Source organism: Moschus berezovskii, chromosome 17 (assembly GCF_049115385.1).
Source record: "Moschus berezovskii isolate FMDL1 chromosome 17, NW_MosBer_1.0, whole genome shotgun sequence".
In the NCBI taxonomy this organism is placed as follows: Eukaryota; Metazoa; Chordata; class Mammalia; order Artiodactyla; family Moschidae; genus Moschus; species Moschus berezovskii.
In genome coordinates this window covers 6,743,145-6,756,798 of record NC_142476.1, presented here as the reverse complement: position 1 = coordinate 6,756,798, position 13,654 = coordinate 6,743,145, and the positions used below count along the sequence as shown (strand labels likewise).

General features: G+C 38.7%; 1 protein-coding gene across 2 annotated transcripts; it reads left to right on the top strand.

The window, feature by feature from the left end:
- Nucleotides 1-860: 860 nt before the first annotated feature.
- Nucleotides 861-12,990, top strand: RUMY1 (regulator of UNG2 and MKLN1 interacting yippee protein 1). Of its 2 annotated transcripts, XM_055418860.2 has the most exons (4): nt 861-1,026; nt 3,522-3,599; nt 6,864-6,988; nt 11,852-12,990. In XM_055418860.2, the coding sequence occupies exons 1-4, from the start codon at nt 875-877 to the stop codon at nt 11,944-11,946; spliced, it is 450 nt and encodes a 149-aa protein (XP_055274835.1). In that variant the 5' UTR covers nt 861-874; the 3' UTR covers nt 11,947-12,990. The 2 variants fall into 2 exon arrangements, with proteins under 2 accessions (XP_055274835.1, XP_088701133.1); XM_088845007.1 differs by lacking the exon at nt 6,864-6,988 and having other exon boundaries at nt 11,852-11,906.
- The last annotated feature ends 664 nt before the right edge of the window (nt 12,991-13,654 follow it).

Sequence of the window (13,654 nt, the reverse complement as noted above, 5' to 3'; positions counted from 1 at the left end):
GAGCCTTCCAATGCGGGACGTGGGCGAACGCTGGTTCTCCCAATCGGTGCACGGCGCCGGCCGATTCAAACTGACAGCGGGTTGGGAAGGCCGGGAGCGGAAGAGCGAGCAAAAAGCGACGCGTGCGGCGGCAGAGACCCCCGCGACGCCGACCGAGCCCGCAGAGCGGCCTCTGCCCCGCCCCGCCGCAGCCCCCCGCGCTCTGGAGCGGCAGCTCGGCGAAGACTTGAGGGGTCGGCGGGAGCCGCGAGGGAAAGCTGAGGAGAGGGAGACGCAGGAGGAACGACGCGAGAGCCCGCGCGCTGAGGGCGGGGGCTGTGCCAGCAAAGAAGTGAAGCCGGGGTCTCGTGAACTGGCAGAGAGGAGGAGGGTCGCGGGAGCGGTCAGGGATACCCACGCTCGCCCGTGGGAGAAACCGAGGGGGTTTCTGAATCCCGAGGGGAGGAGAAAGATTTCCACAGAGGAGACGTGGGTAGGGAACCTTGGCCCGGTTCCCGAGCGAGAGGAATCGGAGCGCTCTGAGCGAGGGGGCCCGTCAGCGAGAGGCGAACTAATTACAGACGATCCTTCCAATAGGAGGACGGGAAAACTGTGGAGAAGTTCCCCGAGGCACCTTGCAGTTTGCCTGCTCCCCACTTCACACTCCTCTCCCTTCCCCCGAAAGTTAAAGAGGAAGCCAAGATTGTTGCTTCTCTGTTCCTACTCAATAAATATTACTTTTACCCTCGAACGGAAAAACAGAAAAGAACTCGTATCCTTCTCAATTTTCGGGCTCAGGAAAGCTCGAGGCCTCACAATTTGATTTTTAGCCTGGGGGAATCAAACTAGGGAGGGTATTGCTCCAAAATCCCACACCTCATCCTTCCGAGACGCCATGTCTACCAGCACCTGTAGTTTCAAGGACCGGCGCGTGTCCATCCTGTGTTGCAAATTCTGTAAACAAGTGCTCAGCTCTAGGGGAATGAAGGCTGTTTTGCTGGCTGACACTGAAATAGACCTTTTCTCTACAGACATCCCTCCTACCAAGTAAGTCATGCTAGTGGCGGGCAACGGTAGCCTTTAACTAAATGGGAAAAGTGTATGGCTTGAACCTCTCAGAGTCAACAAGGAGGTTATCATTTTGGTGTTCCAGCCACTCCCAACAGTCTGATGATCCCCTTGGAGTTTAACTAAGCGGGCAGACTGTCTGGACAAAGTCTGTGGTTTAACCAGAGTGGTCAGTCCTGATGTAATGTTTCTAGTTCAATTATAGTCAGGTGATCCCTTAAGTTGAATCCCTGGCCCTACCCAACCATCCTCTCACTGGATCAAGTCCATGACTGAGAGGCTAGATAATTTAAGCAAGATTCTCTGTACTGCTGGAGAAGAGAGATCATTTAAATTTTTTGGTGTTATTCATAAACTTTTACTCCAAAAAACATTTCCTAGTTTTCTACTTTTTTTTTTTTGCAATGGGCATGCTGAATCAGATCCGTCGTCCACCTAATTCAACACTCTTTCCTTGTAATCTCCCTCACTCTGAATGAGCAAGACACACAGATCTTTATGGGATGAAATAGAGACAGCCCTAAAATAATCTGTGTCTCCCATAAGGCCTACTTTAGATATTATGCATTTGTTTGCATAATATACTTAAATCCTTTTAAATTCTGTTTTCAGTCACTATCCACTTTAGAATCTTTAAGAATTTGCTTCCTATTTAGAAAAAGAGCCACTTTATTTGATTTAAATATACCTTTTTCAAACTCAAAAAGGTGCTTTCTATAGTCAACATGTAAGTGCCTTTACATGGTTTTCAATCTTTTACTCTTTATTGAAACTTTGTCACAAAAGCAAAAGAGAAATTATCCAAAATATACATGGACAGCTCTTCTTTGGACACAGAGCCAGATGAAGCACACCAATAAACAGAATACTTTAAAATGAATTTCATGATGATAGAAACTTTTTAAAAAATTAAATATACTCAAAGCTGTGAACTTTCCTCCCTTGAAATCTTATCTGCATTGGTTTAAGTGTAGTCATGCATAATGGCAAAGCCAAAGGCCCTCATTTTGTATAAAGATAAATGGATTATTATAACCATCTCTGTGTGTGTCTGTGTTGCAAAAAGAAAAAGCACTAGACAATAAATCTGGACCCTACTATTGCAAAGTTTCAGTGATGTTTTGCTTTTTCTTTTCAGTAACACATACAGAAACAACAGTTTTAAATATTAACCCATTCGTCTTTGCACTAGCTATGGTAAGTATAGAATAGTTATAAGGAGGGCTCACACATGTGAATTGTTAATATGACCAAGTCTTTCCTCTTTACTACTCTTCCATGTACAGCTTACAATGGTGTTGGATTAATGTACTAAGATGTATGTGAACCGATGAATGCATAAGATTTTTTGAATGGAAGGTTTGTCATATTTATAGTGAGCTCACAAATATTTATTTACCCTGGCAACATATACTATAGTTCTCTTACAATTTCTCTTAGTGTCCCTTTTAGCTCTTTGAGTCTATAAAATTCATGCTAAATCACAATCAAAAGTACATATTGTGGCAAGGGTATAGAAAAATTGGAACCCTAGGAGAAGGCAATGGCAAGCCACTCCAGTACTCTTGCCTAGAAAAATCCCATGGATGGAGGAGCCTAGTAGGCTGCAGTCCGTGGGGTCGCTAAGGGTCGGACACGACTGAGCGACTTCACTTTCACTTTGCACTTTCACACATTGGAGAAGGAAATGGCAACCCACTCCAGTGTTCTTGCCTGGAGAATCCCAGGGACGGGGGAGCCTGGTGGGCTTCCGTCTATGGGGTCACACAGAGTTGGACATGACTGAAGTGACGCAGCAGCAGCAGCAGTGCACTGTTGGTAGGAATGTGAAATGATGCCACTACAAGGGAAAATAACATGGCAATTCCTCAAAACTTGAAAATAGATTTACTGTATGAGCCAACAATCCCACTTCTGAGTATATATCCAAAAGAATTTAGTGCAAGATCTAGAAGAAATATCTGCACACTCAAGTTCTTATTGTTTGCAATAATCAAGAGGTTGAAGCAGCTGAAATGTACAGCAATGAATGAATAAACAAAATGTGGTATATGTATAATGAAATATGCATCCTTTAAAAGGAAGGGTATCCTGCCTCTTACATGCCACAACATGGATGGACCTTGAAGATGTTATGCTAAGAAAAATAAGTCAATCACAAAAAGACACATACTGTATCATTCCCCTTATCTGTGGTATCTAAAGTAGTCGGATTCATAGAAACAGAAAGTAGAATGGTGGTGGCCAGGTTCTGGGTGAAGAGGGAAGTGAGGAATTGTTATTTAATTGGTATAGACTTTCAGTTTTGCAAGATGAATAAATCTTGTAGATTTGTTGCACAAAAAAATGTGAATACACTTAACACTTATGAACTATCCACTTAGAAATGGCTAAAATAGCAAATTTTACTTTATGTGTTTTTCACAACATTCTTTTAAAAGTACATTTGACTATCTCTAAACTTTTCCATCTAGTGCAGTGGACTTCATTGGAAGATGCTATTTCACTGAAATCTGCAAATGTAAACTGAAGGACATCGCATGTTTAAAATGGTAACGTGTGGCAATATTCCAAATAGCCCTGGGTTTGGGAGGGCTTGACACTGAAGCACAGAGAAAGGTTCAGTGGGCTGCATCAAGCAGTGGCTATCATCCATGCAGTGAACAGTTGAAAAACCATTTGTTACTTAGAACTATCTTTTAAAAGAGTCTTAATTCACTTTACATTTGTATATGACTTTAGAATTTTTCGAAGTGCATTAACAAATACATCCTTTAACTTTCAGAAAATGGCAGTGTAGTTTGGGGGGTGGGGAAACACTTAGATTTACAGTAATAAAAGTCAGGTTTGAGCCTTGGCCCTATCCTTATTCCCTTGAGTAAATGTCTTAAACCTCTGAATCTCTGTTTCGTTATTTAATTTTTATCTCAAGAAGATATCTTCTTGAGATAAAAATTTAAATATTTTTTGTATTTACCTGTAGAGTTGTTGTGAAGATCAAGTGAATTATGAATGTTAAAAGGCTTGGTAAACTATAAATTACAACTCAGACGAAAGCTATTACTATAATTTTTTGAGAGGCAAAGATTAAATCCTAGCGAAAAAACAGTTGAGATTTTCTCATTTAAATAGGATTTGGATTATAAATATTGATCATTTGAATTAGCAAACTCTTTTTGTGTGGTCATGACTAATTTCTTTCATTCATTCATTTAAACTGTCTATTGAGGTCCTACCATGTGCTCATCATTGTTCTAGAGGCTGAAATTCAGCAATAAAGAAGACAAAATCAAAGTCCTTTGAACATTATATTCTGGTAGGAAGGCAATTAATCAATCAATAGGATATTTAAATAAATAAGATCTTGAATAGGGTGGGAAGTACTCCAAAGGAAATAATAATAATAAATGATAGAGAATAATAAAGGGTGAGAGAGTGGGTAAGAGCTGTTTTAGATAACATGGTCTGGCAAGGTAACACTGTAGTTGAATCCTAAAAACTGAGCTAAGATGGAGCCAAAGGAAGAATATTCAAGGCAGAGGGAACAGCCAAGGCAAGAAGAACATATCAACTAATAGAAAAAACAATGGCCAGTGTGGCTGAGACATTGTGAACATCAGGTGAGGCAGTTTGGGTAGATTAGAGATGCACTCAGAATCCAGATAGTCTACAGCAACACCATCCAATAGAAGTGTGCAAGCCACATATGTAATTTTAAAATTTCGAGTAACTTCTTTTTATCATTTAAAAGAGTATTTTTATAAAGAAGAAAAGTATTCTTTATAAAAACAAATGAAATTTATTTTTAAAGCATGTTGTTGTTTTTAATTTATGTTTGGCTGCACCGGGCCTTCACTGCTGCACACGGGCTTTCTTTAGCTACAACGAGAGGGGTATGCAGGCTCCTCATTGTGGTGGCTCCTCTTGCTGTGGAGCACAGGCTCTGACTGTGGGCACACTGACTTTAGTAGTTTCAGCGCTCAGGAGCAGCAGCTGGGGCTCGTGAGCTCTGGAACACAGGCTAGGAGTTGCGGCTTGTGAGCTCTAGAGTGCGGCCCAGGAGTTGCAGCACACAGCTTAGTTGCCCCACAGCATGAGGAATCTTCTAGACCAGGGATCAAACCCATGCCCCCTGCATTAGCAGGTGGATTCTTAACCACTGGACTACCAAGGAAGTCCTGAAATTAATTTTATTGGATATTTTACTTAATATCCAAAGTATTATCATTTCAATATGTAGCTAACCTAAAAAATTATTAGTGAAATATTTTTACATTCTTATTTTTTATTCTTTGTCTTTGAAATCAAGTTTATTTTTTATACTTCCAACATATTTCAATTCAGGCTAGCCAATTCAAGTGCTCAGTAGCCACATATTGGATAGCACAGATCTACTTTTTGGTTTGGAGAAGGGATAGACTACCCACTCCAGTATTCTTGGACTTCCCTTGTGGCTCAGCTGGTAAATAATTCGCCTGCAATGCGGGAGACCTGGGTTTGATCCCTGGATTGGGAAGATCCCCTGGGGGGAGGAAAAGGTTACCCACTCCAGTATTCTGGCCTGGAGAATTCCATGGACTGTATAGTCCATGGGGTCCCAAAGAGTCAGCACGAAGGAGTGATTTTCACTTTCACTTTCACACTTTGGTAGGAAAGGTCTTTGGAGTTTCATTTTTGGCCAAGGAAAGCAATTGAAGGAGTTTTAAAAAGGGAGCAAAATGATCTGAGGTGTACCTACAAGAATGTTAGCTCAATGAACACAAGGACTTTATTCCTAGCACCTAGAACAGTACCTGACACATAGTAGATGCTCTGTAAATGTTAGTGGTATGAGTGGATGAAGGCATGAATATGGGTGGTAATTAAAGCTGTAGAATTTATTCTTGTAATATAGCCTTACAAATAACTGTCAGTCTAATGCAAGAACAACTTTCGCTTTCATTCGTTTGCCTTTCAAGAAGATTGTGATTAGAAGACATATTTTAGGTGGACTGGTACCTTTTATAGTATTTTTTGTCGGGCATCACAAAAATTACTGACTCACATTTCATATGGTGGGAACAAACTATAATAGGAATTTTTACAACTCAAAGTATAAGCACTTCATGTTGTCATTTTAAAAACAAAACACTGCTAGCTAAAATGTTCCCTGTATATTCAGTCTATTTAAAGTGATCAGATAGGGAAGAAAAACCTATGGAAGAGTGAGGTATTTCCAATAAGAAGGATAACCCTGAAGACAGTAAAAACTTTTGCAACTTTCTCTAGAAGCTGTGGATTTGCTTCATTTCTGAATTCCTTCAAAAACACTGAGACTAAAATTAGAGCAGCCAGCTTGTGTTCAGTTTTCATGGGCTCATGCTGTCTTCCTACTCCTCCATCTGTTGAAACAGTTTTTAGGTGCTGGCATGGAGCTAGAACATATAAGAACCCAACTTACCATAGTCCTGGGGAGAGCAAAAACCTTTTATCCACACATTGGGGTTTATTTAATGTATTTTGTCTGTACAGCCCATCAATTTTGGACTAATCACAAGCTTATGGCAACTAGAAACTAGCTTCTGAAGGGACAACGCATAAAGCAATACTAAAAAAGAAATTGAGAATATGTTACTATTATTTCATTTAAAGACTCTTTTCCCACTTGACAGTAGAACTCTAACTATTATCAGAGTAACTCCCATCCCAAAGATCCCAGCAAAGTAGGTTGTTAGGAGGAAATGAGATCTTTATATGGTCTATTTACATTAGCATATTAAAAGGTTTTCATGGTCGGATATTACCTTGTATCTAATAATATTTACTTTTCTTTTTAGTGGGAACATTGTAGGTTATCATGTGATTGTTCCATGTTGTTCCTGCCTTCTTTCCTGCAACAACGGACACTTCTGGATGTTTCACAGCCAGGCAGTTTATGGTATTAACAGACTAGATTCTACTGGTAAGAAATAATTTAATTCCTGTAACATTTGTCTATCAATATTTGAGTGAACCTCTCCCTGGATCATTTCAGGATCCCATCTGAGACTTTCTCATCTGAGTTGTATCCACTAGAGTAGAACTTCGAAACTTTTATCCCAAACATTTACTTACAGAAACAAATATTAGCCAAAACTCATTGCGTTTCTGTTTTCAACATCATATTTCAGTTCAGTTCAGTTCAGTCCTGTCCAACTCTTTGAGACCCCATGAATCACAGCACGCCAAGCCTCCCTGTCCATCACCAACTCCCGGAGTCCACCCAAACCCATGGCCATTGAGTCGGTGATGCCATCCAACCATCTCATCCTCTGTCATCCCCTTCTCCTCCTGAACTCAATCTTTCCCAGCTTCAGGGCTTTTCAAATGAGTCAGTTCTTCGCATCAGGTGGCCAAAGTATTGGAGTTTCAGCTTCAACATCAGTCCTTCCAGTGAACACCCAGGACTGATCTCCTTTAGGATGGACTGGTTGGCTCTCCTTTTAGTCCAAGGGACTCTCAAGAGTCTTTTCCAACACCACAGTTCAAAAGCATCAATTCTTCGGCGATCAGCTTTCTTCACAGTCTAACTCTGACATCCATACATGACCACTGGAAAAACCATAGCCTTGACTAGATGGACCCTGGTTGGCAAAGTAATGTCTCTTCTTTTTAATATGCTATCTAGGTTGGTCATAACTTTCCTTTTAAGGAGTAAGCGCCTTTTAATTTTATGGCTGCAGTCACCATCTGCAGTGATTTTGGAGTCCAGAAAAATAAAGTCAGCCACGGTTTCCACTGTTTCCCCATCTACTTGCCATGAAGTGATGGGACCAAATGCCATGATCTTAGTTTTCTGAATGTTGAGGGTTAAGGCAGCTTTTTCACTCTCCTCTTTCACTTTCATCAACAAGCTCTTTAGTTCTTCTTCACTTTCTGCCATAAGGGTGGTGTCATCTGCATATCTGAGGTTATTGACATTTCTCCCGGCAATCTTGATTCCAGCTTGTGCTTCATCCAGTTCAGCGTTTCTCATGATTCACTCTGCATGTAAATTAAATAAGCAGGGTGACAATATACAACCTTGATGTACTCCTTTTCCTATTTGGAACCAGTCTGTTGTTCCATGTCCAGTTCTAATTGTTGCTTCCTGACCTGCATACAGGTTTCTCAAGAGGCAGGTCAGGTGGTCTGGTATTCCCATCTTTTTCAGAATTTTCCAGTTTATTGTGATCCATAATCAAAGGCTTTGGCATAATCAACAAAGCAGAAATAGATGTTTTTCTGAAACTCTCTTGCTTTTTCAATGATCCAGCAGATATTGGTCTCTGGTTCCTCTGCCTTTTCTAAAACAAGCTTGAACATCTGGGAGTTCACGGTTCACGTATTGCTGAAGCCTGGCTTGGAGAATTTTAAGTGTTACTTTACTAGCGTGTGAGATGAGTGCAGTTGTGCGGTAGTTTGAGCATTCTTTGGCTTTGCCTTTCTTTGCATTTCTGTTTTCAACATCATATTTAAGAGCCTCAAACTTGGCTGGATTTCTTGATCTTTTAAAATTAATATTTTAATTGCTCTAAATTGCTGCTTTGATATATAATACGGCTCCAGAAAATTTTGAAATAATTTAGATTTGTCAGCCAATTGTGTGTGTGTGTGTGTGTGTGTGTTTAAGAAAACCTGAGAATTTAAAGAGGCTCAGGGCACTGGGAGATGGGAGGAAGTATAACTAGGGGAACTGTGTTTGGTGATGTTGCTTCAGGATAAAAATAGACATTTTGACATCTATTTTAATAAATTATGATGAAACTTTAGTCAAGGAAAATATTTAATACCAATATGTTGAACTGATTATTTAGTATAAAAATATGCAACAAACTCTTAAAGCATATCTACATAATACATTTTATATTGTCTGCAGTCTTTCAGTTTTGCTATAGGACTCATGTTCTCAGTGTCTAATATCTGCTTAACACAACACACCGAAGTGACTTTTAGTGAGACTTTTTTTAGTGGGAACTCAAGTTTATAGAACTTTAGTTTACAGAAAAATTTTAAATAATTTGACAATCTAAGTTGGCACTAACATTCTCAGGTTTTTAAACGTATGTTTTAGTTTTCTTCAGAACTTAAAATATATTCTTTTTTTTTTCTAAGTATGATTTGCCTTCACAGACTACGAGATCTTGAGTTGTTAGCTAGGTTGTCAGGGTCTTTAAACCTTTCAATTATGCTTGGGTTTTTATAGACTCTTTAAAAAAAAAATCACCTGACGTTCATTTGTGACTCTCAACCCATCATTTAGAGGCCTTAATTTAAGGCTCTATAATGTTAAGAAGACCATTTTTGAGCGAAGACTTCTCTGAACTCCCCTAAGTGAGATATAGGCTCCTAATTTAGGCCTCCAGTTTTATATTTGTGTTGCTCATGGAACACATTAAAGGAAGTTTCTGCTTTGATACTGTTTTTCCTGCTTCATAGAATTCAAAACACGGGGTGGAGGTTTTTCAGTTTTGATTTACTTTTTAATATTGGTCAATTTTTCAAAGAGAAAAGCCCAGCATTCTTCTATTTGCATTGAATCTAATCCATGAGAAACAGATGTATCACAGGATTTCCTTCCTCCTCCTTAACAGAGAAAGGAAGGTGCTGCTTCTGTCAGATCCAGTCTCTCAGTTTATTTTTTCTCCTTTGAACCAATTGTGCTGAGCCACTCATGTCTCTGAGTATTGACTCAAAGAATATCAAACTTCTCCTCTGTAACCCTAATATTATGATTTGAAGGAAGATTTTTCTAGATGCTTCATATAAAACAGAATTGCTCATGGCATTGCAACTGTCCTTGAATCACCTGAATCAGTCACATCAAAGGAATCTGTACACAAGCTTTATAAAATTCTAGAATGTTTAGACTGAAAGGGCCCCAGGAAGTCTGTGTTCTAGGTTAGCCTTCACATGTAGACCTGGTTTCCTGAGACTCTCTTGAGGAGGCTTGGGAGACCTCAGTTCAGATTCCCTGGAACTGGCAAATGCCATCCAACATAGGTGTGTTCAGGTCTCCATTTACCTTCATGCATTCTGATCATCCCTTAGATTTCAGCCTAGAGAGTCCTTACTATCCTGTCATCTGTTCAAAAGCAAAACATCATTCATCCTTGGGGGAAAAGAAGTGCTTTTATTATAAATGATTCAAATATACAAAAAATTATATAAAATAATATGATAGACATCATTATGTATCAAATAGATGCTAATTTCTTGCCTGGTTACGTTCCAGTATCTCAACCAAGAGAGACAGTTAATTGTTTTCACTGTTTAACAGTGTAGCAGTGCACATCCTTGTGCATGTCTCCTTGGGCACCTGTGCAAAACGGACAGTTAGAGAAAAGGATGAGTGATGGACTAAATTTAAGATTGCATTTTTTTAAAATTCATACAATGGAATGTCCAACAGAAATAAAAAGAAATGAGCTAAATAAGCTAAATCTACACATATGGACATAGTCAGATCTCGAAAACATAATATTGAACGAGAAAAGCAAATTAGAAGAGATGCATATAATACTATACTGTAAAAATTTAGATACACAAAATAATAATGTATATCGCCTGTGGTTATATACATTTGTAATAAAAGTAGTAAACACATCCATGGTATACTGTTAGTGGTGGAAACTGGATTCAAACCAAATCTCTAAACCCTGGCTCATTCCATTCCACCATGTGGCCACTATCTCAAGTCAGTGTCAAAGTGTTATACTCACTTTGTCAGTCAGTCATGTCTGACTCTTTGCCACCTCATGAACTGTAGCCTACTAGGCTACTCTGTCCATGGAATTTCCCAGGCAAGAATACTGGAGTGGGTTGCCATTCCCTTCTCCAGGGTATGTTCCCAGCCTAGGGATCAAACCTGGGTCTCCTGCTTTGCAGGTGTATTCTTTACCACCTGAGCCACCAGGGAAGCCCGCTGTGTAGTGTGGATATCCAGAGTTGCTGAGTCCTCCCTGTGTCCATCCTGACAACTGGACAGTTGAGATTTGCTTTCTTATTGGCTCTCCAAGATGTCAGTTAATAATAGTATTATTTTTCAACTTAGTGCTTTCAAGTTATAATACAATGTGTGTGTGTATGTGTTAGTCACTTGATCGTGTCTGACTCTTTGTGACCCCATAAACTGTAGCTCACCAGGCTCCTCTGTCCTTGGAATTCTCCAGGTAAGAATACTGGAGTGGGTAGCCATTCCCTTCTCCAGGGGATCTTCCCAACCTAGGGTTTCAACCCAAGTCTCAAGCATTACAGACGGATTCTTTACCATCTGAGTCACCAGGGAAGCCCAGTTCATTAATTATAACTGGCTCCAAAACCCTACTTTTTTAACCACAAGAAAGGCAGCAGCAGCTCCCTGCTTGTTGAGGAGATGGGGAAGCTTATTCAAGTCTTTCCATGCATCCTCCAAAGAGACATTTAATCTAAAAAGATCTTGTGAGATTTCCATTCTTAAAATTCATTAAAATAGATTTGAAAATTATCAGTGTAGAGTGATTATGACATAATATAGCTGGAGGCAAGGTTTGAGTAAATCAACTCCTGAGGTCTTTTTGAGTTCCAAGATTCTAGAATTCAAGCCCTTAATTAAAAGAATTTAAAAAATGGTTATGTTCTAGATGTTAGATAGTTTTAATATCTAGGTATCAATCATGTTTTTTGCAGTTCATTTTTTATTAGCTTTTCTCTTAACTGCTAACACTATGATTTAATATAAGAATGTTACCATAAAAGGTTTTATATATCTTGTTCTTAGTTGTGACAGTAGCCAGCACAAAATAATTTTATGACCTTTTGTTTTCAGGTGTAAATTTCCTACTTTGGGGCAACTTGCCAGAGGTAGAAGAGAATACAGATGAAGACGTGTTAGATATCTCAGCGGAGGAGTGTATTAGATGACTGCAGTTTTGATATATTCAGTATGTAATATTATAACTCTTTCCTTTGTAAAAAATATATTAATGGACCAATTTAAAAATTGTCAGTAAGGATTTGTCAATGATTTCTTTTCTCAAAAGACAAAAATGGAGCATTTGTTGATTTATTTATTTGTTGTCTCGAATTACCTGAGTTTATTGAACCAATGCAGTTCTTTTCTTCTACATCTGCTTCTACTTCTACCCTTTGTCTCTCCACCCCTCTTCCCAGTATAGACGTATTCTTAAATTTAGGTGGAAGAATCTTTTACATGTCATTACGCTATCTTCCAATCTGGGTGAGTTTTTCTTACAGTTAGATGTCAGATGCCATTAATTTTACATTCCTGAATAAGGGGCATTAAATACCCACACCTTTATCACCATGCTTATATCCATGCATTCAGTTCAGCTCAGTTCAGTCGCTCCATGCATAGTCCATGCATATAACCATGAGTATAAGCATGTATATATATTTGAAGCACAGCTGAGAAGTAAAGCTTGGCAGAGAATTTTTAAAAATAAAAAATTTGGTTTCCATGGGTACTGGTTATTGCATGTTATATTGGTGATAACTATTTTAATATGGAGCAAGACTGTGAATCAGCAAATAAAATAAAACTCTAAAATGTATGGAGAAGTCCTCTTGATTCCTCAGCATGATGCTGGATAAATGAATTTGTGGGAAAATTTTCAATATGCACTGTTTGCTAATATTATTTATTTACATTCTTATAAAATCATATGGATAGTGTATTATGAAAGCCATTTAACTTCCATCTTTAAGTTATCCCATTCTCTAGAGATTTGTCTGTAAATAGAAAATTTTAGATTAGTTATCTCAGTCCCAACACTTAAGTAGAAAAAAAAAAAGAAGTGGTTTGCTGAAGCCATTGTATATTATAAAGGTTTTTAAAATTTTGTTTTGTTTAACTGTATTCAAAGGCACACAGGAATAGGAAAATGGGGTAGTGTTGGTTTCTTGTTTTATGAACTGCTAAAATCAATCTGTCACCTTAACTTATATTTCAACCAAAGGCATTTTGTCAGTAGTGATACCAAAACAGACCAAGTTATGATTTTGTAAATAAAGTTTTGTTCTAAAAATGTCCAGTCTTGTTTTAATTTTTAAATTTTATCCACATTTCTTACATAAAAATATAGAGAAAAATATTTCTTATATTGTAGCCTAAAAGCATAAAGTATATAATATGAGGTAACATTTATTACATGCTTGCCATGTAAGTGCTTAACACATTTAATTCACTTACCATTATTATTTCTTTTCTACTGATGAGACAGGTGAGACATAGAGAAGTTAAAAAGCTTGTCTAAGATCACATGACCAGTCAGAGGTGTGGCCAGATTCAAACTCAGACAGCAGACTGACTCCAGAGCTCCTGTTCTTAATCTTTATGCTCTTCCCTCTGAGCACCTTCAGACATGAATCAGCTGTGATTGTATTTAGCTGGGACACATGCTGGGTAACAACTACCTTGTTCTGTGCCCTAGGTGAGGGCCTAGTGACTGATCAAGGCTGAAAAAACTCACTGGGTCTTAGGGTAAAACTGACCTGTGGGCCTTGCATAATCATTTGCTATATGAAGAGAAAAGATGCTTCAAGAAATGCTGTTACTAGCACTGGAAAACTTTTCCAAAATTCTTTCACCCTGACCATCAGCATTGAGAGA